Raw genomic sequence first — 24366 nt, 5'->3', positions numbered from 1 at the left:
GAAATAGCACCCTCAGTAGCAAAAGATCCCCAGCTTTACCTACACCCACCCTTCTAGTGATAATAGATCCAAGTGTCAGAGCCCCCCTCACTCAAGTGTCAATTGGCCCCCAACTGTTACTGCCCCCCTCCCCATGTGTAGCTCCATGTGTGTCGGTTCCAGCTACGTAACAGTGCTTGCATCAGGCCATGTCTCTTCCACAGTGCAACTAAACTTATCATCCACTCACTGGTCATCTCACGGCTCGACTACTAAAACATTCTCCTCACTGGCCTCATTCACTCCCATCTTGCTCCCCTCCAATCTGTCCTCAACTACGCAGCTAGGCTTATCTCCCTCTCCCGCCGCTCCACTTCTGCCACTCCCCTTCAACAAAATCTGCACTGGCTCCCATTCCCCTACAGAATCCTCTTCAAACTCCTCTCCCTCACATACAAGGCCATCTCTAATTCCACTGCTCCCTACATATCAAACCTCTTCTCCCTTTATACTCCCTCCGAGTCCCGCCCCCAGCGGTCGGCCAGTGACCGTCGCCTATCCTCTATCCTGGTTACTGCTTTCCATGCTCGAGTTCAAGAATTGCCTGTGCTGCACCCCTTCAGTGGAACACGCTCCCCCACTCCATTAGACTCTCCCCGAACTTGGACATTTTCAAACGGGCACTGAAAACGCACCTATTCATCAAAGCGTACCCTTCCGATGCATAACCTAGTCCTGAGGCTGCTCCTCCATTCCCCTGCCTCATGCCTTGACCATCTCTGCTTTGCTTACATCCTGCCAACAGGCTACCTCCCGCTTGCTTGTACCTCATGTCATCTGTCTGTCGCCCCTTCCCACTAGATTGTTAGCTCCTCAGAGAAGGACCCTCCTCACATTTCACTCACAGTACTCTCCTACTCAGCGACCATCTTTACCCGCTTTTTCTCCTGCTGGTTACGGCTCATCTCTATCTATGGCCGCCAGCCCCTAGTAGTACGCTGATTACTCCCTCGCTACTTACATCTAAGCTGTATTGTGTATTGAGAGTTGTGGTGCTCTTTGTTACCTGTACTTGATATTCATTATTTTTTACTGTACTGTTCTGTCTCCCTGTACTGTTCTCTTGTATGCCCTTTGTACGGCGCTGCAAAACACTTGTGGCGCCTTATAAATAAAATGTAGTAATAATAATAATAATAATAATAATTTTGTTTATTTTTTTCATTATATAATCCTTCCAGCTAATAAAGCTATTTATGGGGCAACCCTAACACCCCCCCCCCCCTCCTATCATGTGATCACCAACCCCCAATTACCCCCTGTTTAGCCCCGCGCACTCACCTTATTGCAGTGGCTGCGCAGTGGAGTGTGGTGCAGGGGGGACTGATCATAAACTATGTTCTCCTCCCAGCACTTTTACTTCAGGCACATGCTCCCCGGAATGCTGCTTGCAAGGCATTCTGGGGCGTGATTTAGGGAGTGATGTCGGCGGTCAGACACCGCCACATCACTACCAGGGGGCCACTGCTACAGGAGGAAGTCTGTTCTGCACTTGTGCAGGATGGATTTCCTCCATTTAATATGGGGGAAGCAGCGGGTGGACTGTATGTATGTGATGCAACCAAGCCAGGTGACAGACACCTGGCTTTGGTCGCATCACATATGTGAGTGCCAGGCAAGTGGTTAAAAAACAAATGAATTCCCCTCAGTCAAAGCTACCCTATCTGTATACTGTATACAGTATGTTAATACATAAGTACACAGCACAATTTCTGCTCTGAGATCTTTATTGATATAATTGAACTATACAGACAGCAATGCGAGGTTGAGTCTGATGTATTTTATTTTCTCTCTTTGCAGCACTGCATGGATCTTTCCCAATACAGATCCATGTAGATTCTGATCTTTTCCCTGCGGTACATATCCTTATTTTCTCTGTATTGCCCAAAGGAGAGACTATTGCAGGGAGAGCAATATACAACATTGCAGGTTGTTCCAAGACCAAGGTGAGTAAATTAGACATAGACAACACCATACTACTTCATAACGGTGAGAAAATCACATGGAAAAAGAAAATTATTAAAGTAAAAGACATTAAAGGATTATTTATCATAGGGTAATACCCCTAAAGATACAGTGGATACCGATACAGGATATCTCAATATGTAATGAGCCACCCAGCTGATTATTGCTGTCACTGGGCATTGCCAGAGATAGACCTTGTTGACTGCCTCCAGCTTTGTATGGTGCTGCCCAATTTAAAATGATCATGGTGACTGCCGCAATCCATGTATCCATTGATAATTATATGAAATTATTTTTCTCTTACGTCCTAGAGGATGCTGGGGACTCCGTAAGGACCATGGGGATAGATGGGCTCCGCAGGAGACATGGTCACTTTAAGAAAGACTTTAGATCTGGGTGTGCACTGGCTCCTCCCTCTATGCCCCTCCTCCAGACCTCAGTTTACTACTGTGCCCAGAGGAGACTGGGTGCTTTTCAGGGAGCTCTCCTGAGTTCCCTGACAGAAAGTATATTTGATAGGTTTTTTATTTTCAGGGAGCCTGCTGGCAACAGACTCCCTGCAGCGAGGGACTGAGGGGAGAGAAGCAGACCTACTTCTGTGAGTTGAAAGGCTCTGCTTCTTAGGCTACTGGACACCATTAGCTCCAGAGGGATCGGTACGCAGGTCACACCCTCGCCGTCCATCCCAGAGCCGCGCCGCCGCCCCCCTCGCGGAGCCGGAGATAGAAGCCGGGTGAGTATGAGAAGAAAAGAAGACTTCAGAGGCGGCAGAAAACTTCAAGATCTTCACTGAGGTAACGCACAGCACTGCAGCTGTCCGCCATTGCTCCCATACACCTCACATACGGCAGTCACTGTAAGGGTGCAGGGCGCAGGGGGGGGGGGGCCTGGGCAGCATGTAGACCTCTTATTTGGCAAAAAGGATATATATACAGCTGGGCACTGTATATATATAAGAGCCCCTGCTAATTTTACACTGTTTGAGCGGGACAGAAGCCCGCCGCCGAGGGGGTGGGGCTTCTCCCTCAGCACTCACCAGCGCCATTTTTTCTCCACAGCACCGCTGAGAGGAAGCTCCCCGGACTCTCCCCTGCTTATACCACGGTAGAAAAAAGGGTTTTAAAGAAGAGGGGGGGCACATAATTCTGCGCAGATAATATATAACAGCGCTACTGGGTAAACATAAATTTACTGTGTTTTTTCCTGGGTCATATAGCGCTGGGGTGTGTGCTGGCATACTCTCTCTCTGTCTCTCCAAAGGGCCTTGTGGGGGAACTGTCTTCAGTAAGAGGATTCCCTGAGTGTGTGGTGTGTCGGTACGCGTGTGTCGACATGTCTGAGGTAGAAGGCTATACTAGAGACGAGCGGGAGCAAATGAATGTGGTGTCTCCATCGACAACGCCGACACCTGACTGGATGGATATGTGGAATGTTTTAAATCCTAGTGTAAACTCATTGCACAAAAGATTAGACAAAGCTGAAGCTAGGGGACAGTCAGGGTGTCAACCCGTGCCTGATCCTATGTCGCAGGGACCATCGGGGTCTCAAAATCGCCCACTATCCCAAATAGTTGACACAGATACAGACACGGATTCTGACTCCAGTGTCGACTACGATGATGCAAAGTTACAGCCCAAGTTGGCTAAATCTATTCGATATATGATTATTGCAATAAAAGATGTTTTGCACATCACAGAGGAACCCCCTGTCCCTGACATGAGGGTGCATATGTATAAGGGAAAGAAACCTGATGTAACCTTTGCCCCCTCACACGAGCTGAACGAGTTATGTGAAAAAGCTTGGGAATCTCCAGACAAAAAACTGCAGATTTCCAAAAGGATTCTTATGGCGTATCCTTTCCCGCCAACGGACAGGATACGATGGGAATCCTCCCCTAGGGTGGACAAAGCATTAACACGCTTATCCAAAAAGGTAGCGCTGCCATCCCAGGATACGGCTGCCCTCAAAGATCCTGCTGACCGCAAGCAGGAGGTTACCCTGAAGTCCATTTACACACATTCTGGTACCTTACTCAGACCGGCAATTGCGTCGGCCTGGGTCTGTATTGCTGTAGCGGCATGGACAGATACCTTATCAGAGGAGATTGATACCCTAGATAAGGATACTATTTTATTGACCCTGGGGCATATAAAAGATGCTGTCCTATATATGAGAGATGCTCAAAGAGACATTAGTCTAATGGGTTCTAGAATAAACGCTATGTCGATTTCTGCCAGAAGAATCCTATGGACCCTGCAATGGACAGGTGATGCCAACTCAAAAAGGCATATGGAGGTTTTACCTTACAGGGGTGAGGAATTGTTTGGGGACGGTCTCTCGGACCTGGTCTCCACAGCTACAGCTAGTAAATCAAATTTTTTGCCTTATATTCCCTCACAGCCTAAGAGAGCACCGCATTATCAAATGCAGTCCTTTCGATCACAAAGAAACAAGAAAGTGCGAGGTGCGTCCTTTATGGCCAGAGGTAGGGGCAGAGGAAAGAAGCTGCACAACACAGCTAGTTCCCAGGAACAGAAGTCCTCCCCGGCCTCTACAAAATCCACCGCATGACGCTGGGGCTCCACTGAAGGAGTCCGCCCCAGTGGGGGCACGTCTTCGAGTTTTCAGCTACATCTGGGTTCATTCACAGGTGGATCCCTGAGCAATAGAAATTGTTTCTCAGGGTTACAGGCTGGAATTCGAAGAGGTGCCTCCTCGCCGATTTTTCAAATCGGCCCTACCATCTTCTCCCCAGGAAAGGGAGATAGTGTTAAATGCAATTCAAAAATTGTATCTTCAACAGGTGGTGGTCAAGTTGCCTCTGCTCCAACAAGGAAGGGGATATTACTCGATCCTGTTTGTAGTCCCGAAACCGGACAGTTCAGTCAGACCCATATTAAATTTAAAATCCCTGAACCTATACTTGAAAAGGTTCAAGTTCAAGATGGAATCGCTAAGAGTGGTCATCGCCAGCCTGGAAGGGGGGATTTTATGGTAACTCTGGACATAAAGGATGCATACCTTCATGTTCCCATTTATCCACCACATCAGGCGTACCTCAGATTTGCGGTACAGGATTGTCATTACCAATTTCAGACGTTGCCGTTTGGTCTTTCCATGGCCCCGAGAATTTTCACCAAGGTAATGGCGGAAATGATGGTGCTCCTGCGAAAGCAAGGTGTCACAATTATCCCGTACTTGGACGATCTCCTCATAAAAGCGAGATCAAGAGAGCAGTTTCTGAACAGCGTATCACTTTCACTGAAAGTGTTACAACAACACGGCTGGATTCTCAATATCCCGAAGTCACAGTTGGTTCCTACGACTCGTCTGACCTTCTTGGGCATGATTCTGGACACGGACCAGAAAAGGGTTTATCTTCCGATAGAAAAGGCCCAGGAACTCATTACGCTGGTCAGGAACCTATTGAAACCAAGACAGGTGTCAGTGCATCACTGCACTCGAGTCCTGGGAAAGATGGTGGCATCATACGAGGCCATTCCCTTCGGCAGGTTCCATGCGAGGACTTTCCAATGGGACCTACTGGACAAGTGGTCCGGGTCACATCTACAGATTCATCAGTTGATCACCCTATCCCCCAGGGCCAGGGTATCACTCCTGTGGTGGCTGCAGAGTGCTCACCTCCTAGAGGGCCGCAGGTTCGGCATTCAGGACTGGATCCTGGTGACCACGGACGCGAGCCTCCGAGGTTGGGGAGCAGTCACACAGGGAAGAAATTTCCAGGGTCTTTGGTCAAGTCAAGAGACTTGTCTTCACATCAACATCCTGGAACTAAGGGCCATATACAACGCCCTATGTCAAGCGGAGACCTTACCTCGCGACCAACCAGTTCTGATCAAGTCAGACAACGTCACCGCAGTTGCTCATGTAAACCGCCAAGGCGGCACAAGGAGCAGAGTGGCGATGGCGGAAGCCACCAGAATTCTTCGCTGGGCGGAGAATCATGTAAGTGCACTGTCAGCAGTGTTCATTCCGGGAGTGGACAACTGGGAAGCAGACTTCCTCAGCAGACACGACCTACATCTTGGAGAGTGGGGACTTCATCAGGAAGTCTTTGCACAGATTACAAGTCGGTGGGGACTGCCACAGATAGACATGATGGCGTCCCGCCTCAACAAAAAGCTACAGCGGTATTGCGCCAGGTCAAGAGACCCGTCAGGCAGTAGCTGTAGACGCCCTAGTGACACCGTGGGTGTTCCAGTCAGTCTATGTATTTCCTCCTCTTCCTCTCATACCCAAGCTGTTGAGAATAATAAGAAAAAGAGGAGTGAGAACAATCCTCATTGTTCCAGATTGGCCACGAAGGACCTGGTATTCGGATCTACAGGAAATGCTCATAGAAGATCCGTGGCCTCTTCCTCTAAGACAGGAGCTGTTACAACAGGGGCCCTGTCTATTCCAAGACTTACCGCGGCTGCGTTTGACGGCATGGCGGTTGAACGCCGGATCCTAGCGGAGAAAGGCATTCCGGATGAGGTCATTCCTACGCTGATAAAGGCTAGGAAGGACGTGACATCTAAACATTATCACCGTATATGGCGAAAATATGTTTCTTGGTGTAAGGCCAGGAATGCTCCTACGGAAGAATTCCATCTGGGCCGTTTCCTTCACTTCCTACAGACTGGAGTGAATTTGGGCCTAATATTAGGTTCCATTAAGGTTCAGATTTCGGCCCTATCCATTTTCTTTCAAAAAGAATTGGCTTCTATCCCAGAAGTTCAGACTTTTGTGAAGGGAGTGCTGCATATTCAGCCTCCTTTTGTACCTCCGGTGGCGCCTTGGGACCTTAACGTGGTGTTAAGTTTCCTTAAGTCACACTGGTTTGAACCACTTAAAACGGTGGAGTTGAAATATCTCACTTGGAAGGTGGTCATGTTATTAGCCTTGGCTTCGGCTAGGCGAGTGTCGGAATTGGCGGCTTTGTCACATAAAAGCCCCTATCTGGTTTTCCATATGGATAGAGCGGAATTGCGGACCCGTCCTCAATTCCTGCCAAAAGTGGTCTCATCCTTTCATATGAACCAACCTATTGTGGTGCCTGTGGCTACGCGTGACTTGGAGGATTCCGAGTCACTTGATGTGGTCAGGGCTTTGAAAATTTACGTGGCCAGAACGGCTAGAGTCAGAAAAACAGAAGCACTGTTTATCCTGTATGCGACCAACAAGATTGGTGCCCCTGCTTCAAAGCAGACTATTGCTCGCTGGATCAGTAACACAATTCAGCAAGCGCATTCTACGGCTGGATTGCCGTTACCTAAATCGGTCACTAGAAAAGTGGGCTCTTCTTGGGCGGCTGCCCGAGGGGTCTCGGCACTACAGCTGTGCCGAGCTGCTACTTTGTCGGGTTCAAACACCTTTGCAAAGTTCTGTAAGTTTGATACCCTGGCTGAGGAGGACCTCATGTTTGCTCAATCGGTGCTGCAGAGTCATCCGCACTCTCCCGCCTGTTTGGGAGCTTTGGTATAATCCCCATGGTCCTTACGGAGTCCACAGCATCCTCTAGGACGTAAGAGAAAATACGATTTTAAACCTACCGGTAAATCTTTTTCTCGTAGTCCGTAGAGGATGCTGGGCGCCCGTCCCAAGTGCGGACTACTTCTGCAATACTTGTATATAGTTATTGCTTAAATAAGGGTTATGTTATAGTTGCAACCGTCTTGAGCTGATGCTATGTTGTTTCATACTGTTAACTGGGTAGTTTATCACAAGTTATACGGTGTGATTGGTGTGGCTGGTTTGAATCTTGCCCTTGGATTAACAAAAATCCTTTCCTCGTACTGTCCGTCTCCTCTTGGCACAGTTTCTCTAACTGAGGTCTGGAGGAGGGGCATAGAGGGAGGAGCCAGTGCACACCCAGATCTAAAGTCTTTCTTAAAGTGCCCATGTCTCCTGCGGAGCCCGTCTATCCCCATGGTCCTTACGGAGTCCCCAGCATCCTCTACGGACTACGAGAAAAAGATTTACCGGTAGGTTTAAAATCCTATTTTTTTTCCTTCTTTAAAACTATTTTAGTAATTTTGATTTCTATTTTGAAGAATCTGCACATGGAAGGCTAAGTCTGGACCTCTTGTGCGGTGTACGTGTGTGACCCCGGGACACACATGTGCAGTGGGGACCTGGGCCAGCTACAAAGAAGCAACTATTGTCTTATCACTGCCAATCAGTGGCATTGGGAAAGTGAGCATTGCTCAGTTTCCCCATTTAATTTTAATTTAAATTTTCTCTTGCATCCATAAGGGATATTGGGGACAGAATTAGTACGATGGGGTATAGACGGGTCCAAAGGAGCTAGTGCACTTTAAATTTCTTCCACTGGGTGTGCTGGCTCCTCCCCACTATGCCTCCTCCTACAGCTCAGTTTAGAAAAAAGTGCCCTCAGGAGAGGATGCACACTCTGAAGCTCCAGAGTTTTTTCTTCATTTTCTTTTTAAGTTTTATTTATTTTGGTTTGCTGTTTGGGCAACAACATACCTGCGCCGTGGGAGATAAGGGGGGATGGTCACCGGCTTCTTGAGGTGCAGAGCCGCTTCCCCGCTGAAGGACCACCGTCCTGAGAGGCTGTTTCTTCAGCAGGGCATGGCGCCTTGGCTGTCGCAGCATGCCGCACACCCCTAACGCTGCCTGAAGGTGATCGTCGGTGGTGAGTACCAACCGGGGGCCCTGCTAAGGGGATCCCCCGGTTTACTGTGCGGCTGACAGCGCGGGTGTGGTGGGTGGATCCCTCCTGGGGGGGACCCGCTGTGGTCCCCGCGTGAGACTGGCTAATATGAGGTAAACCAAGCATTTATGTGAGGTTTTTACACATGGGGAGACATGGCCAGTATAAAAATACAGTAGTAGCTCCGGCGCCATGACGGGGGGAGGAGCTACATGAGAGCGGGCTCAGCTGCATTTTGGCGCCTTCCTCTGCATAGTAGCAGCTGCAGCAGCCTCCGCAGCTCCTCCAAACTGTCCCTGGATCGCTGGTACCGGGTGTGGGGGGGTGTGGGGGGGGGAGCCGCTATTCTTGTGCACAATAACATCCCCTTGGGGGATTTTTATCAGTAACAGTCTCCCTGTGTTTACACATAAAAACGCTGACAGCCTCCCTGGGGCTGTGCAGCGCTGGGTGCGCTAGGATCCTCTTTTCCCTGTCTCCTCTCACATGCAATAGGGCAGGCTTGTAATATATATTATCAGGGTGTGTGTGTGTGTGTGTGTGTGTGTGTGTGTGTGTGTGTGTGTGTGTGTGTGTGTGTGTGTGTGTGTGTGTGTGTGTGTGTGTGTGTGTGTGTGTTATACCGGTTTTTCTGATCACAATGGTAAAACAGAAGTCATGCAGTGTATGTAATGCCAGATTCTCTTCTAGTTCATCCAGCTCAATATCATGTGAGCAGTGTAGTCAGTCATCTCAGCATGCTGAGATCATTGTGGGGGAGAGTCCAGAGCCCTCCTGGTTGGGGCCTATCAAAACTATGATGTCTGATATGTCATCTCAGCTCACTGCAAATGCCAATAAGACTCAGGAACTGCAACAAGCAGTGGCTAGCCTAACTGCTAAACCCCCACCCCCCCCCCCCTGTCTGCTTCAGGTGCACAGAAACGTGCTCTGCCTGCACTCCTTTCAGATACTGATGATGATATAAAGGATGATGGGGATGATGTGGACCCCATAAGTGGGGATTCCACCCCTCTCCAGAGTATTGAACATCTCATATTGGCTATTAGGGATGTGTTAAAACTCCCCCTGGAGGATGCAAATACTCAGCAGTTATATTTCTTCCCTCAAGATGAACTGAAAGTCACATTCTCTGATTCCAAGAAATTGGATGACTTATTTAAAAGAGCCTGGAAGAATCCAGATAAAAAATATCAAGTGTCAAAAAGGTTTTTGAATACTTTCCCCTTTGTCCCTCAAGGCAGAAAATTCTGGGAAGAGTCTCCAGCAGTAGACGCCTCAGTCTCTCGCCTTTCTAAAAAGCCGGTGCTCCCTGCTCCGGGCGCCTTTACAGTAAAGGACCAGGCAGATAGGAAAATTGAGACCACTCTAAAATCTACACCGCTCAAAAAAAGAAAGGGAACACTTAAACAACACAATGTAACTCCAAGTCAATCACACTTCTGTGAAATCAAACTGTCCACTTAGGAAGCAACACTGATTGACAATCAATTTCACATGCTGTTGTGGAAATGGAATAGACAACAGGTGGAAATTATAGGCAATTAGCAAGACACCCCCAATAAAGGAGTTGTTCTGCAGGTGGTGACCACAGAACACTTCTCAGCTCCTATGCTTTCTGGCTGATGTCTTGGTCACTTTTGAAAGCTGGCGGTGCTTTCACTCTAGTTGTAGCACTAAAACCCACACAAGTGGCTCAGGTAGTGCAGCTCATCCAGGATGGCACATCAATGCGAGCTGTGGCAAGGAGGTTTGCTGTGTCTGTCAGCGTAGTGTCCAGAGCATGGGGGCGCTAACAGGAGACAGGCCAGTACATCAGGAGACGTGGAGGAGGCCGTAGGAGGGCAACAACCCAGCAGCAGGACCGCTACCTCTGCCTTTGTGCAAGGAGGAACAGGAGGAGCACTGCCAGAGCCCTGCAAAATGACCTCCAGCAAGCCACAAATGTGCATGTGTCTACTCAAACGTTCAGAAACAGACTCCATGAGGGTGGTATGAGGGCCCGACGTCCACAGGTGGGGGTTGTGCTTACAGCCCAACACCGTGCAGGACGTTTGTCATTTGCCAGAGAACACCAAGATTGGCAAATACGCCACTGGCGCCCTGTGCTCTTCACAGATGAAAGCAGGTTCTCACTGAGCACATGTGACAGACGTGACAGAGTCTGGAGATGCCAAGGAGAACGTTCTGCTGCCTGCAACATCCTCCAGCATGATCGGTTTGGCAGTGGGTAAGTAATGGTGTGGGGTGGCATTTCTTTGGGGGACTGCACAGCCCTCCATGTGCTTGCCAGAGGTGGCCTGACTGCCATTAGGTACCGAGATGAGATCCTCAGACCCCTTGTGAGGCTATATGCTGGTGTGGTTGACCCTGGGTTCCTCCTAATGCAAGACAATACTAGACCTCATGTGGCTGGAGTGTGTCAGCAGTTCCTGCAAGACAAAGGCATTGATGTTATGGACTGGCCTGCCCGTTCCCCAAACCTGAATCCAATTGAGCACAGCTGGGACATCATGTCTCACTCCATCCACCAACAACACCACGTTGCACCACAGACTGCCCAGGAGTTGGCGGATGCTTTAGTCCAGGTCTGGGAGGAGATCCCTCAGGAAACCATCTGCCACCTCATCAGGAGCATGCCCAGGCATTGTAGGGAGGTCATACAGCCACGTGGAGGCCACACACACTACTGAGCCTCATTTTGACTTGCTTTATGGACATTACATCAAGTTGGATCAGCCTGTAGGGTGTTTTTCCACTTTAATTTTGAAATCCAGACCTCCATGGGTTAATACATTTGATTTCCATTGATAATTGTTGTGTGATTTTGTTGTCAGCACATTCAGCTATGTAAAGAACAAAGTATTTAATAAGAATATTTCATTCATTCAGATCTAGGATGTGTTGTTTAAGTGTTCCCTTTATTTTTTTGAGTAGTGTATTTACATTTCTGCAGGTGTTGCTCAAAGGCCGGTCATTGCAGGTTGCTGGATGACACATGCAATTCATTCCTGGGGTAGTCAAATTAAGGAAGGCCTCTCGGGTGATATGACCTTAGTTAATACTGTTACTTTCCTGACTCACATTCAGGACACGGCAAGAGTCCTCTGTGATTCCCTTAAAGAGATTGGCTATATTAATGCTAGGACCACGGCTATGGCTGTGTCTGCGTGCAGAGCCATATGGTTATGTCAGAGGATTACTGGTGCTGACTCCAAACGTAATGTGGAATCTCTTCCCGTCACAGGTGAATGGCTCTTTGGAGGTGAATTGGACGCATGGATTTCCAAAGCTACAGCCGGGAAATCCACATTTCTCCCTTCAGGGGCTCCACCTGCTAGATGTACCTATCCGGGACCGTCTACTCAGTTCTTTCGGTCCTCCAGATTTCGATCTAGGGCCAGAGAGGCCTACAACGCAGCTAGAGACTCCAGAGGAAAACCTAGGAAACCAGCCGTTGCTGGATCTCAGGACCAGAACACCAGTTCTGCTCCCGCAAAGACTTCAGCATGATGGTGCCCACCCACCCTCATGGTGGGAGCTTGGTTACGTCACTTCAGCTACATCCGAGACGGTTCCTGTCAAGATGCTTGGGTAAGGGACCTTATCTCTCAGGGTTACAAACTGCAGTTCGACGGTACTCCTCCCCAACAATTTTTCAAAACAGGCTTACCAGCTTTGGAAAGTATGCATGGTACGCTACTACTGGCCATAAACAAGTTGGTCCAGTCCTAGGTTATTGTTCCAGTACCCTTGCTACAACAAGGACAGGGTTACTACTCCAGTCTGTTTGTAGTACCGAAACCAGACGGGTCTGTGGGACCCATTCTGAATCTGAAGTCCTTGAATCCTCACCTGAAGTTTTTCAAATTCAAGATGGAATCTTTGAGAACGGTGATCACAGGCCTGGAACAACGGGAAATCCTAGTGTCCCTGGATATCAAGGACGCTTACCTACATATCCCAATTCGGCCTCCTCATTAGGCCTATCTGAGGTTTGCCCTACTGACCGATCACTACCAGTTTCAGGCGTTACCCTTCAGCCTGTCTACAGCTCCGAAGGTGTTCACGAAGCTGTTGGCAGAAATTATGTTTCAGCTCAGGGTCCAGGGGGTCAATGTGATTCCATACCTGGACAATCTCCTGATAAAAGTGAGTTCCAGGGAGCTTCTATTGCTCCATATAGATCGCACTATCTGACTTCTGTCTCACCACGGGTGGATCTTCAATCTACAGAAGTCCCACAGGGAACCATCTCAGCGGCTCCTGTTTCTGGGGATGCTACTGGATTCTGTAGCACAGAAAGTGTTCCTCCCAGAGGAAAAAGGGAGAACACTTCAAGAAATGGTTTGCATGGTACTCAGAACTGCTCGAGTCTCCATTCATCTTTGCATAAAATTGTTGGGAAAGATGGTGGCCTCGTACGAGGCGATTCAATTCGGAAGGTTTCATGCCAGACCGTTCCAATTGGACATCCTGAACAAGTGGTCCGGTTCCCATCTTCTGATGCACCGGATGATTCGGCTGTCACCCCAGGCCAGGATTTCTCTACTGTGGTGGCTACAGTCTTCCAACCTGTTGGAAGGTCGACGCCAGGCTTGGACTGGCCCACAGAGGTACAGGGGAAACCACCGGTGGGCCCCACTGCCTGAGGCCCCACCTCCTGCTCTAAGGATCAGGTTCCAGACTGTGCACTTGAAATATACATTATACATATGTTACCTTATACTGGACTATGGTGTATGTTCTACAGTGTATTACTGTTATTAATCTGTTATTAATCTGGTACATTATCATGCATGCAACAGCTGAATTTACTGTATATATTTTTGAAGAGGCCCAGATGTTGCACTCTCTAATGGTTAGTCAAACCAATAAGGTGGCAGGCCACACCCCCTCTGAAAACTGGCCACACCCCTAACATGGGCCCCTAGCACTGCATTCCTCCGGTGCGCCCTGCATGCCCCAGTCTGACACTGGTCGACGCTTTGGGATTCAGGATTGATCCTCCTCACAACGGATGCGAGTCTAAGATGATGGGGAGCTGTCACCCAGGGGGCACAGTTCCAGGGCAGGTGGTCTGCCCAAGAGGCCCTACTTCCGATCAACATTCTGGAACTTCGGGCTATCCACAATGATCTGCTTCAGGCGTCTCACCTACTACGGGATCGGGCGATCCAGGTGCAGTCGGACAACGCCACAGCAGTGGCGTACATCAATCGACAAGGAGGGACAAAAAGCAGAGCCTGCATGCAAGAAGTGTCAAGAATACTCCTCTGGGCTAAAAGAAATGCAAGAGCGCTGTCCGCAATCTTCATTCCTGTGAGTGGACAACTGGGAGGCTGACTTCCTAAGTCGCCACGACCTCCACCCGGGGGAGTGGGAACTACACCCTCATGTGTTCCAACTGATCATCGACAGGTGTGGTTGCCCACAGATCGACTTGATGGCCTCTCATCTCAACAAGAAGCTTCGCCGTTATTGCTCACAAACAAGGGACCCTCAGGCGTGTGTAGTGGATGTGCTGACTTCGCCTTGGCCTTACCAGCTGGTCTACCTGTTTCCTCCAATTCCTCTGATCCCAAAGGTGCGCCAGCGAATCAGACATCAAAGAGTGGAAGCAATCTTGATTTCCCTGTATTGGCCCCAACAAGCTTGGTACATGGCTCTTCTGGACTTGTCAGTAGAGGACCCTTGGCCTCCTCCACTAAGAAGGGAACTTCTTCAACAAAGACTGTTCATCTACCCGGACTTACAGCGGCTTCGTTTAACAGCATGGAAGTTGAGCGCAACACCCTAGCTCACAAACGGCTTTCCAAAAAGGTCATTGTCACTATGGTGCAAGCCAGAAAACCGATGATGTCAAAACACTATCATCATATCTGGCGGAGATATGTCTCGTGGTGCGAAGAACGCAAATATCCCTCTGCAGAATTCCACTTGGGAAGGTTCTTCCATTTCCTGCAGGCTGGCGTAGATAAAGGCTTGCGTCTGGGATCCATTAAGGTCCAGATTTCAGCTGTTTCCATCTTCTTTCAGAAGAAGTTGGCTCTCTTGCCGGAAGTTCAGACCTTCTTCAAGGGGTGCTTCACATACAACCTCCTTTTGTGCCTCCTACGACACCTTGGGATCTGGATGTAATGTTACGCTTTCTACAGTCCTCCTGGTTTGAACCTCTGACGACAGTAGAAGATAAGTACCTCACGTGGAAAACGGCGCTGTTACTGGCTTCTGCTAGGCGTGTCTCAGAATTGGGGGCCTTGTCGTGCAAAAGTCCGTACTTGGTCTTTTACGAGAACAGAGCGGAGCTCAGGACTAGACAGCAGTTCCTGCCAAAGGTGGTCTCCGCGTTTCACTTGTATCAACCTATTGTGATTCTGTCCGGTTCTGACACTGCTGCTCTTCCGGAGGCATTGGATGCTGTATGAGCCTTGAAAATCTATGTCAAGAGGACGGCTCGGATCAGAAAGACGGAATCTTTGTTCGTGCTGTATAATGCGCGTAAAAAGGGTTGCCCTACTTCAAAGCAGTCCATTGCTCGTTGGATCAGGCTTACTATCCAACAAGCCTATGCGTCAGCAGCCTTACTGGTTCCACAGTCTCTGAAGGCCCACTCTACTAGATCGGTGGGTTCTTCCTGGGCGGCAGCCCGTGGAGTCTCGGCACTGCAACTATGCCGAGCTGCTACCTGGTCGGGGACAAACACCTTTGTGAAGTTCTACAAATTTGATACCCTGACCAAAGAGGATACCCAGTTTGGGCAAGCGGTACTGCAATTGTCCCCGCACGTTGCTGCCCTTTCTGGAAGCTTTGGGACATCCCCATTGTACTAATTCTGTCCCCAATATCCGTTATAGATGCTAGAGAATATATGATTTTAAATACCTACTGGTAAATCCTTTTCTCGTAGTCCATAAGGGATATTGGGCGCCCGCCTCTGTGCGGTGACTTTCTGCAGGTTCTCTGTTACTTGTTCCTGTTCAGCTGTTGCTGTTAATATTGCCAGACTTTGATGGCTAAGTTTTGTATTGGTGTGCTGGTGTTTAAATCTCACACCTGTCGTTGTTATGTTCCTTCTCTCAAGTATGTCATTCTCCTTCAGGCACTGTTTTACTTAAAACTGAGCTGTGGGAGGAGGCATAGAGGGGAGGAGCCAGCACACCCAGTGGAAGAAATTTAAAGTGCACTGGCTCCTTTGGACCCGTCTATACCCCATCGTACTAATTCTGTCCCCAATATTCCTTATGGACTACGAGAAAAGGATTTACCGGTAGGTATTTAAAATCCTATTAATTGCAACAATAGTTTTTCTATCTCTGGGATAAGAGGCAATTTATTTATTATTTACTTATTTATTTATTAACCGTTTCTTATATAGCACAGCAAATTCCATTGCGCTTGGAAACAACAGTGATCAAACAAAACTAGATAATAACATACCGTCATAGAGGTAGGAAGGCTCTGCTCGCAAGCTTACTATCTATAGGGAAATAGGCACTGATACAAAAGGATAGGTGTTATGTATTGCATAATGGTCCACCAGATTGCAATCGTTCTTGTTGTATGATATGGTCACACAGCAATGTTGTCCAGGGGTCAGGAGTATGTGAAAGTAGTGAAGAAATACAAAATATGTGAGGTTATGTATGGACTGTGCAGTGGGGATATAAGTTAGAAAGGAAAGTTTATGAGGGTTATGTTGGCAGTTCCAGAATTTGATAAGTTTGCCTGAAGAGGTACGTTTTCAGGGAACTCTTGAAGATTTGGAGACTAGAGGAGAGTCTTATTGTGCGTGGGAGGCAGAGGCGTATCTAGCACGGGGCGAGCAGGGCACGTGCCCTGGGCGCTGTGGAAGCCCCAACAGAGGGGGCGCCACCGGCACGGCCCGCTCACCCCATGCAACAGGGATTCCGCCGACGCTACCTGCGGCGCTCTCCCTGTCTTCCCGGCTGCTGTGCCTGTCACACTGGACAGGCAGCGGCAGCCAGGAGCCTCCGCTTATCTCCCCCCCCTCCCTCTCCCTCCGTCTCCCCTCCCCTCCCTCTCCCTCCTTCTCCCCTCCCCTCCCTCTCCCTCCGTCTCCCTACACATTATACTGTGCGCGATCGCGCGTGCGCGCGACCGCGACGGTATGCGCGCGCACGCCTGCAGTGAGCGGGTTTACTGAGCCAGGTGAGCGGAGTGGACTTTAGTTTTTTTTCTGTCGGGAGAGGGGGTTGCGGGACAGTGTGTGTGAGTGTGTGTTAATTGTGTGAGTGTGTTAATTGTGTGTGTGTGGGACAGTGTGAGTGTGTTAATTGTGTGAGTGTGTTAATTGTGCGTGTGTGGGACAGTGCGAGTGTGTTAATTGTGTGAGTGTGTTAATTGTGCGTGTGTGGGACAGTGTGTGTGTGTTAATTGTGTGTGTGTAGGACAGTGTGCGTGCGTGTGTGTTAATTGTATGTGTGTGTGTGACAGTGTGCGTGTGTGTTAATTGTGTGTGACAGTGTGTGTGTGTTAATTGTGTGTGTGTGACAGTGTGCGTGTGTGTTAATTGTGTGTGTGGGACAGTGTGCGTGTGTGTTAATTGTGTGTGTGTGTGTGGGACAGTGTGCGTGTGTGTTAATTGTGCGTGTGTGTTAATAGTGTGTGTGACAGTGTGTGTGTGTGTTAATTGTGTGTGTGATAGTGTGCGTGTGTGTTAATTGTGTGTGTGACAGTGTGCGTGTGTGTTAATTGTGTGTGACAGTGTGCGTGTGTGTTAATTGTGTGTGTGACAGTGTGCGTGTGTGTTAATTGTGTGTGTGTGACAGTGTGCGTGTGTGTTAATTGTGTGTGTGGGACAGTGTGCGTGTGTTAATTGTGTGTGTGTGTGGGACAGTGTGCGTGTGTGTTAATTGTGTGTGTGTGGGACAGTGTGCGTGTGTGTTAATTGTGTGTGTGTGTGTGTGTGTGTGTGTGTGGGACAGTGTGCGTGTGTGTTAATTGTGTGTGTGGGACAGTGTGCGTGTGTGTTAATTGTGTGTGTGGGACAGTGTGTGTGTGTGAGACAGTGTGTGTGTGTGTGAGACAGTGTGCGTGTGTGTGTTAATTGTGTGTGTGCGTGTGTGGGACAGTGTGCGTGTGTTAATTGTCCCGGCGGTGATTGGTGTCTGCAGTGTGCGCCCCCGTCCTCCTCCGCTGCTGCTGACAGGAGCGGTGTTGTGCGGCTCTCCCCCTGCTCCGCCGGCTCCGTCCTCCCGTCGTGGCCCTGCAGTGTGTGCCGGTCTCCCCAGCAGCAGCAGCAGGTTAGTCTCTCTCTCTCCTACCCCCTCTCTCTCTCTCTCTCTCTCTCTCCTACCCCCCTCTCTCTCTCTCTCTCTCTCCTCTACCCCCCCCCTCTCTCTCTCTCTCTCTCTCTCTCTCCTCCTGTGGATTGAAGTTTGTAAGTATCATTTTCATTTTTACAGGTGCCCCTATTGGATTCTACTGGACAAGTGGACGTGACCGGCGTGGGATGTAGGTAAGTAATCTGTCTCTCATTTTTACAGATTCCCCTATTGGATTCTACTGGACAAGTGGACGTGACCGGCGTGGGATGTAGGTAAGTAATCTGTCTCTCATTTTTACAGGTGCCCCTATTGGATTCTACTGGACAAGTGGACGTGACCGGCGTGGGATGTAGGTAAGTAATGTGTCTCTCATTTTTATAGGTACCCCTATTGGATTCTACTGGACAAGTGGACGTGACCGGCGTGGGATGTAGGTAAGTAATCTGTCTCTCATTTTTACAGGTACCCCTATTGGATTCTACTGACAAGTGGACGTGACCGGCGTGGGATGTAGGTAAGTAATCTCTCTCTCATTTTTACAGGTACCCCTATTGGATTCTACTGACAAGTGGACGTGACCGGCGTGGGATGTAGGTAAGTAATCTGTCTCTCATTTTTACAGGTACCCCTATTGGATTCTACTGGACAAGTGGACGTGACCGGCGTGGGATGTAGGTAAGTAATCTGTCTCTCATTTTTACAGGTACCCCTATTGGATTCTACTGACAAGTGGACATGACCGGCGTGGGATGTAGGTAAGTAATCTCTCTCTCATTTTTGCAGGTGCCCCTATTGGATTCTACTGACAAGTGGACGTGACCGGCGTGGGATGTAGGTAAGTAATCTGTCTCTCATTTTTACAGGTACCCCTATTGGATTCTACTGACAAGTGGACGTGACCGGCGTGGGATGTAGGTAAGTAATCTGTCTCTCATTTTTACAGGTACCCCTATTGGATTCTACTGGACAAGTGGACATGACCGGCGTGGGATGTAGGTAAGTAATCTGTCTCTCATTTTTACAGATTCCCCTATTGGATTCTACTGACAAGTGGACGTGACCGGCGTGGGATGTAGGTAAGTAATCTCTCTCTCATTTTTACAGGTACCCCTATTGGATTCTACTGGACAAGTGGACGTGACCGGCTTGGGATGTAGGTAAGTAATGTGTCTCTCATTTTTACAGCTACCCCTATTGGATTCTACTGGACAAGTGGACGTGACCGGCGTGGGATATAGGTAAGTATGTGTGAGTGTGTCAGTGTGTTTTAATAAATTTTTACTGTCACTGTCCTCCAAGTCCCTAGTAGCCGCAGGTACCACAATAGGTTGGTTCATGTGAAAACCTGGGTATTTTTTCTGTTGTAGAACTACAGGTACCGGCGGGCCCGTTATTTCCCTGCATGTTGGTACTTGAGGTTCTCCAAGTACCAGCAAGCGGGGGAGGCTTTCTGGGCCTTGTAGTTCCACAACAAAAAACAATATTCTTTTTTACTTACATGGCTATCAGCCTCCCATCCACAGCCCACGGATGGGGGGGACAGCCTCGGGCTTCACCCCTGGCCCTTGGGTGCCTGGAGGGGGGGTGACCCCTTGTTTTAAGGGGTCCTCACTCCTCCAGGGAACCCCGGCCAGTGGTGACTAGTTGGGGGGGTAATGCCACGGCCGCAGGGACCTACATAAATGTGTCCCCCGGCTGTGGCATTATGTCCCTGGCTAGTGGAGCCCGGTGCTGGTTTTAAAAATACGGGGGGACCCCTACATCTTTTGTCCCCCGTATTTTTGGGACCAGGACCGGACTAAGAGCCCGATGCTGGTTGTCTAAATACGGGGAACCCCTGTCCAATTTTTCCCCAGTATTTAAACAACCAGGACCGGCTCAAAGAGCCCGAGGCTGGTTATACTTAGGAGGGGGGACCTCACGCAGTTTTTTTTGGACATTTTTAACCCATTCAGACCCTTCTCCATTAAGTTAATGGAAGCCCTGGACAACAAAATTGCATTCATGTCCTCCTCCCACTCCTTTCCCAGTCCCAAACACTAATTATTATTTTTTTCTATAAAATTGTACAATATATCACAAGTATGATGAGCAGGCATGCAGCGGGCATTGGCGGCTTTGGACTGAGTTGCAAATTAGTGGCGGAGGGCTGGGTCAGTTGATGGTGGGCCAGTTTGTAAGCCATTGGTGGTGGCAGTGGGCATCGGCTCAGAGGCAGTGGCGGGCATTGGTTCGGTGGCGGTAGGGCTCATTGGCAGGATTCGGCAGACATTATGCTGTAGTGCCTCACCGCACGCCACTGACCTCACCGCACGCCACTGGTGTGTGGGACAGTGTGCGTGTGTGTTAATTGTGTGTGTGGGACAGTGTGCGTGTGTGTTAATTGTGTGTGTGGGACAGTGTGAGTGTGTGTTAATTTTGTGTGTGTGGAACAGTGTCAGTGTGTGTACATTTTTGCAGTCCAGTGTGTGTGTGTGGGGGAGAGGAAAGTATGAGAATGTGTGTGTTTGTAGTCTGAGTGGGTGTGTGTAGGATTTGGGGGTGGCCAGTCTGTGTGTGTGTAATCAGTGTGTGTGGGATGTACTAATGGCCATTTACCGAAGAGAGATATGTATTAAACCACGGGCACTGAGATGCCCTTCTCACTCACCATCCAGCTGGGTGGGCGAGCCGGGCGGGTGGAAAGCCAGCAGCAGGGGCAGTATGCCGGATATCAGCAGCCGAGGGTGGGGGCTGTAATGCACGTGCAGAGCCCAAAGCCGGAGATCAGCAGCACGTTGACCGGCAATAAGCAGCTTCTGCTTCCGCGTTCAACATGCTGCTGATGTCCGGCTTTGGGCTACGCAGGGTTCGGGGGATGGGTGTCCTCTGCCGGTGTACTGCAGCTCCGGGGGTGCGGGCTCCGGAGGCTTTCAGCACTGTTGAATATCCAGCTGCCTCAAGTATGTACAGCCCGCACCCTCTGCTGCTGATATCCGGCATGCTGCTGCTGGTTGTCCCCCCGCCCGGCTCGGCCACACAGCTGTATGGTGAGAAGGGCATCTCAGTTCCTGAGGTTTAACACATATGCCTCAGAAAATGGCCTCTGCGGTAAACGATACTAATGCTTACCGTGACAGTAACAGCGGGGAGGAAGGTGCACATCGGAATCCTGCAGCATGAAACAAGAACCCCTTCAGAGCGCAGCAGACCACACTGAAAAGGGTGCATACCCGGTGCGGTGCTCTGCATCCCGGGTGGTGCCGAAGATGTGGAGTGTCGGAGGTGGCAGAAGCACCGCAGCTTGGGGTGAGAAACCGCTGCAGCCCTTCCGCTGCTAAACTCTGCAATTAGTCTATTAAGGGGGTGGGCTCCCTCATCATAGTGCCCCACAGGCCATGTTAATTCTGAGGGTAGGATCCCCTAACTCTATAATGGGAATTTTGGCTCATATCATGTGCTGTAACGTGAATTTTGGCTCATACCGTGTGCTATAATGTGAATTTCGGCTCATACTATGTGGGGTAATGTGAATTTTGGCTCATTCCGTGTGCTGTAATGTGAATTACGGCTCATACCGTGTGCTGTAATGTGAATTTCGGCTCATACCATGTAGGGTAATGTGAATTTTGGCTCATACCATGTGGAGTAATGTGAATTTTGGCTCATACCATGTGGGGTAATGTGAATTTCGGCTCATACTGTGTGCCATAATGTGAATTTCAGCTCATGCCGTGTGGGGCAATGTGAATTTCGGCTCATACTGTGTGCTATAATGTGAATTTCGGCTCATACCGTGTGCTATAATGTGAAAGGGGCACCAGTACTAGATAGTATAAGGGGTCCTAATACACTGAAGGACACGCCCCTTTTGAGTGACCGCGCCCCTTTTCCGGAGCGCGCGCGCCTTCGGCGCGCGCATAATTGCTATCTAAACTCTTTCATTCCACCTTCAAAATTCTACTTCGACCACTGCACCTACATACACATACATACACACCCTGACATCTGTATATGTAGTGACACCGGTGGCGTCTGCACATACTTTCCTTTTGTGTTTTTTTTATTTTATTATTATCATCATTTTATTAATTCATTCTTTTTATTAGAAAATTGTTTTTTTTTTTGTTTTTTTTTTTTTTTGGGGGGGGGGGGGGGGCGCCATTATTGATCTTGCCCTGGGCTCCAAAAACCCTAGTTACGCCTCTGGTGGGAGGGCAGCCCGAAGATAGTCCTGCAGTTGTGAATGGTAGTGAGTAATGAGTGTGGATGAGAGACTCAGATCTTGTGCAGAGAGGAGAGGTCAGGTTTGGAGATATTTTGAGATAAGCAAAGAGATGTATGTTGGTGTAGTTTGGTTAATGATCTTGTGGGTGAATAAAAGTATTTTATATTGAATATGGTAGAATACAGATAAACAATGGATGGACTAACAGAGCGGATCAGCAGACAATGAACATCTCGATAGGAAGATTAGCCTCGCAGCTGCATTCAGAATGGATTGTAGTGGTGAGAGTCTCTGTTTGGTAAGGCCAGTATGAAGACGATTGCAACAATAATGTGGGAGATAATGAGAGCATGGATTAGAGTTTTTCAAGTGTCTTGTGCAAGATATCGTTGTATTTTGGATATATTTTTAGATGCATGCAACATGATTTTTAATGTGGGGATAAAAGGACAGTTCAGAGTCAAGGATGACACCTAGGCAGCGAGCTTGTGGGGGTAGGGTTGATTGTTGAGTCTCAACAGTGATAGAGATATCAGGTTGGTAACTACAATTGGTGGGTGGAAATATAATCAATTCTGTTTTTAAAATATAAGCTTGAGGTGGCGAGATGACATCCAAGATGAAATGGCAGAAAGGCATTCAGTGACACAGACCAATACAGATGGTGACACATCTGGGGAGGATAGGTAGATTTGAGTATCATCCACGTACAGATGATACTGATATCCAAAAGAGCTGATTAGTTTGCCAAGAAATGTGGTATAGATTGAGAAAAGCAGTGGACCTAAGACGGAGCTTTGCGGTACTCCAACTGATAGAGGTAGCGAAGAGGAGGTGGATTCAGAGAAGCAGACACTGAAGAAGCGATTAGATAGGTAGGATGAGAACCAAAATAGGGCTGTGTCCTGAAGACCTAGGGATTGTAGTGTTTGTATGAGAAGAGAGTAGACAATAGTGTCAAAAGCAGAAGAGAGATCTAGAAGAATAAGAAATGAGAAATGGCCTTTAGACTTTGCAATGACCGGATAATATACTATTTTAGACACTGCTGTCTCTGTAGAGTGTTGGGAACGACTGCAGTGGGTCAAATAAGTTGTTTGAGTTATAGTGTGTGACGCATGTTTAGGCAAGTCTCTCAAGTAGCTTGGAGGGGCATGGGAGCTGAGAGAATTTAAAAGAGAGTTAGGGTCAGTATTTTGTTTTTTTCAGAATGGGAGTAATCACGGCATGCTTGAACAGTGAAGGAAAGATACCAGGAGAGAGATTGAGAGAGAGAGAGAGAGAGAGAGAGAGAGATTAAAGATTTTAGTTAAGGTTAGGATGAGCACAGGAGACAGAACTTTACTTATTTGTGAGGGTATAGAGTCAAGATGAAAGGTAGTAGAGCAGGAGGATGAGAATAGTGTTGATACTTCATCTACATTAGTCAGGATCTACTCTAAGCCATTTAGTGGTAGGGAAGTAAGTGAATGTTTGCTTTTCACCGCAGGGGAGCCCATGTTCTGGCCGCTGGGCACAGACATTTTTTTTTTAACATTGTAAATTGATACATATACCCCTCAATCCTGGAATGGAACCAAGGGCCTGATTCATGTTTGTAAGTACAGCAAAAAACAAGCAACTTTGTGTCTGGAACAAACCATACTGCAATGCAAGGAGAGCGAATACATTTATATTTTTTCTGTGCAGGGTAAATACTGGCTGCTCTTGCATGTACAAAGAGAAAGAATGCAGGTGCACTATTCAAACATTACATGTTAGAATTGTAATACATTTTTCAATAAAATTTACACTTAAATAGAGTTATTTGGCATAATCCTTGGGTTATGGGCTTACCCACCAGGTCTAGGTAACCTCATAATCAGGTAAATCCCACCAAATCTAGGGCATGGGACACCCCTAAGCCAGCCCAACCAAACCAACCCAAGGCAACACACTAGTAAAAGATAGCAAGTGAATTGTTAGTGTTCGATAAGTGAATAGAATGTTTGATAAGTGAATAGAATGTTAGATAAGTGAATAGAATGTTAGATAAGAAGTGAATAGAATGTTATATAAGTGAATAGAATGTTAGATAAGTGAATGTAAGTGAATATTTTTCACACCTTTTTTCTTTTACCCCTGTAACATTCCTGACACATAGCAGCTGCTCTCACTTATCTACAGTAACACTCTTTAACACTTCA

General features: G+C 48.3%; 1 protein-coding gene across 2 annotated transcripts in view; it reads left to right on the top strand.

Moving 5' to 3' along the window:
* Positions 1 to 24366, top strand: part of LOC135056662 (alpha-2-macroglobulin-like) — a 644880-nt gene that overhangs the window by 265924 nt on the left and 354590 nt on the right. For both annotated transcript variants that reach the window (XM_063962106.1, XM_063962105.1), the window contains exon 14: positions 1840 to 1985. In XM_063962106.1, coding sequence (XP_063818176.1) covers positions 1840 to 1985 — 146 coding nt within the window. The remainder of the gene's footprint in view (positions 1 to 1839; positions 1986 to 24366) is intronic.

Source organism: Pseudophryne corroboree, chromosome 3 (assembly GCF_028390025.1).
Source record: "Pseudophryne corroboree isolate aPseCor3 chromosome 3, aPseCor3.hap2, whole genome shotgun sequence".
Taxonomy (NCBI): Eukaryota; Metazoa; Chordata; class Amphibia; order Anura; family Myobatrachidae; genus Pseudophryne; species Pseudophryne corroboree.
Note: the sequence above shows the minus strand (reverse complement) of the source record. Positions and strands in the feature narration are given on the sequence as shown.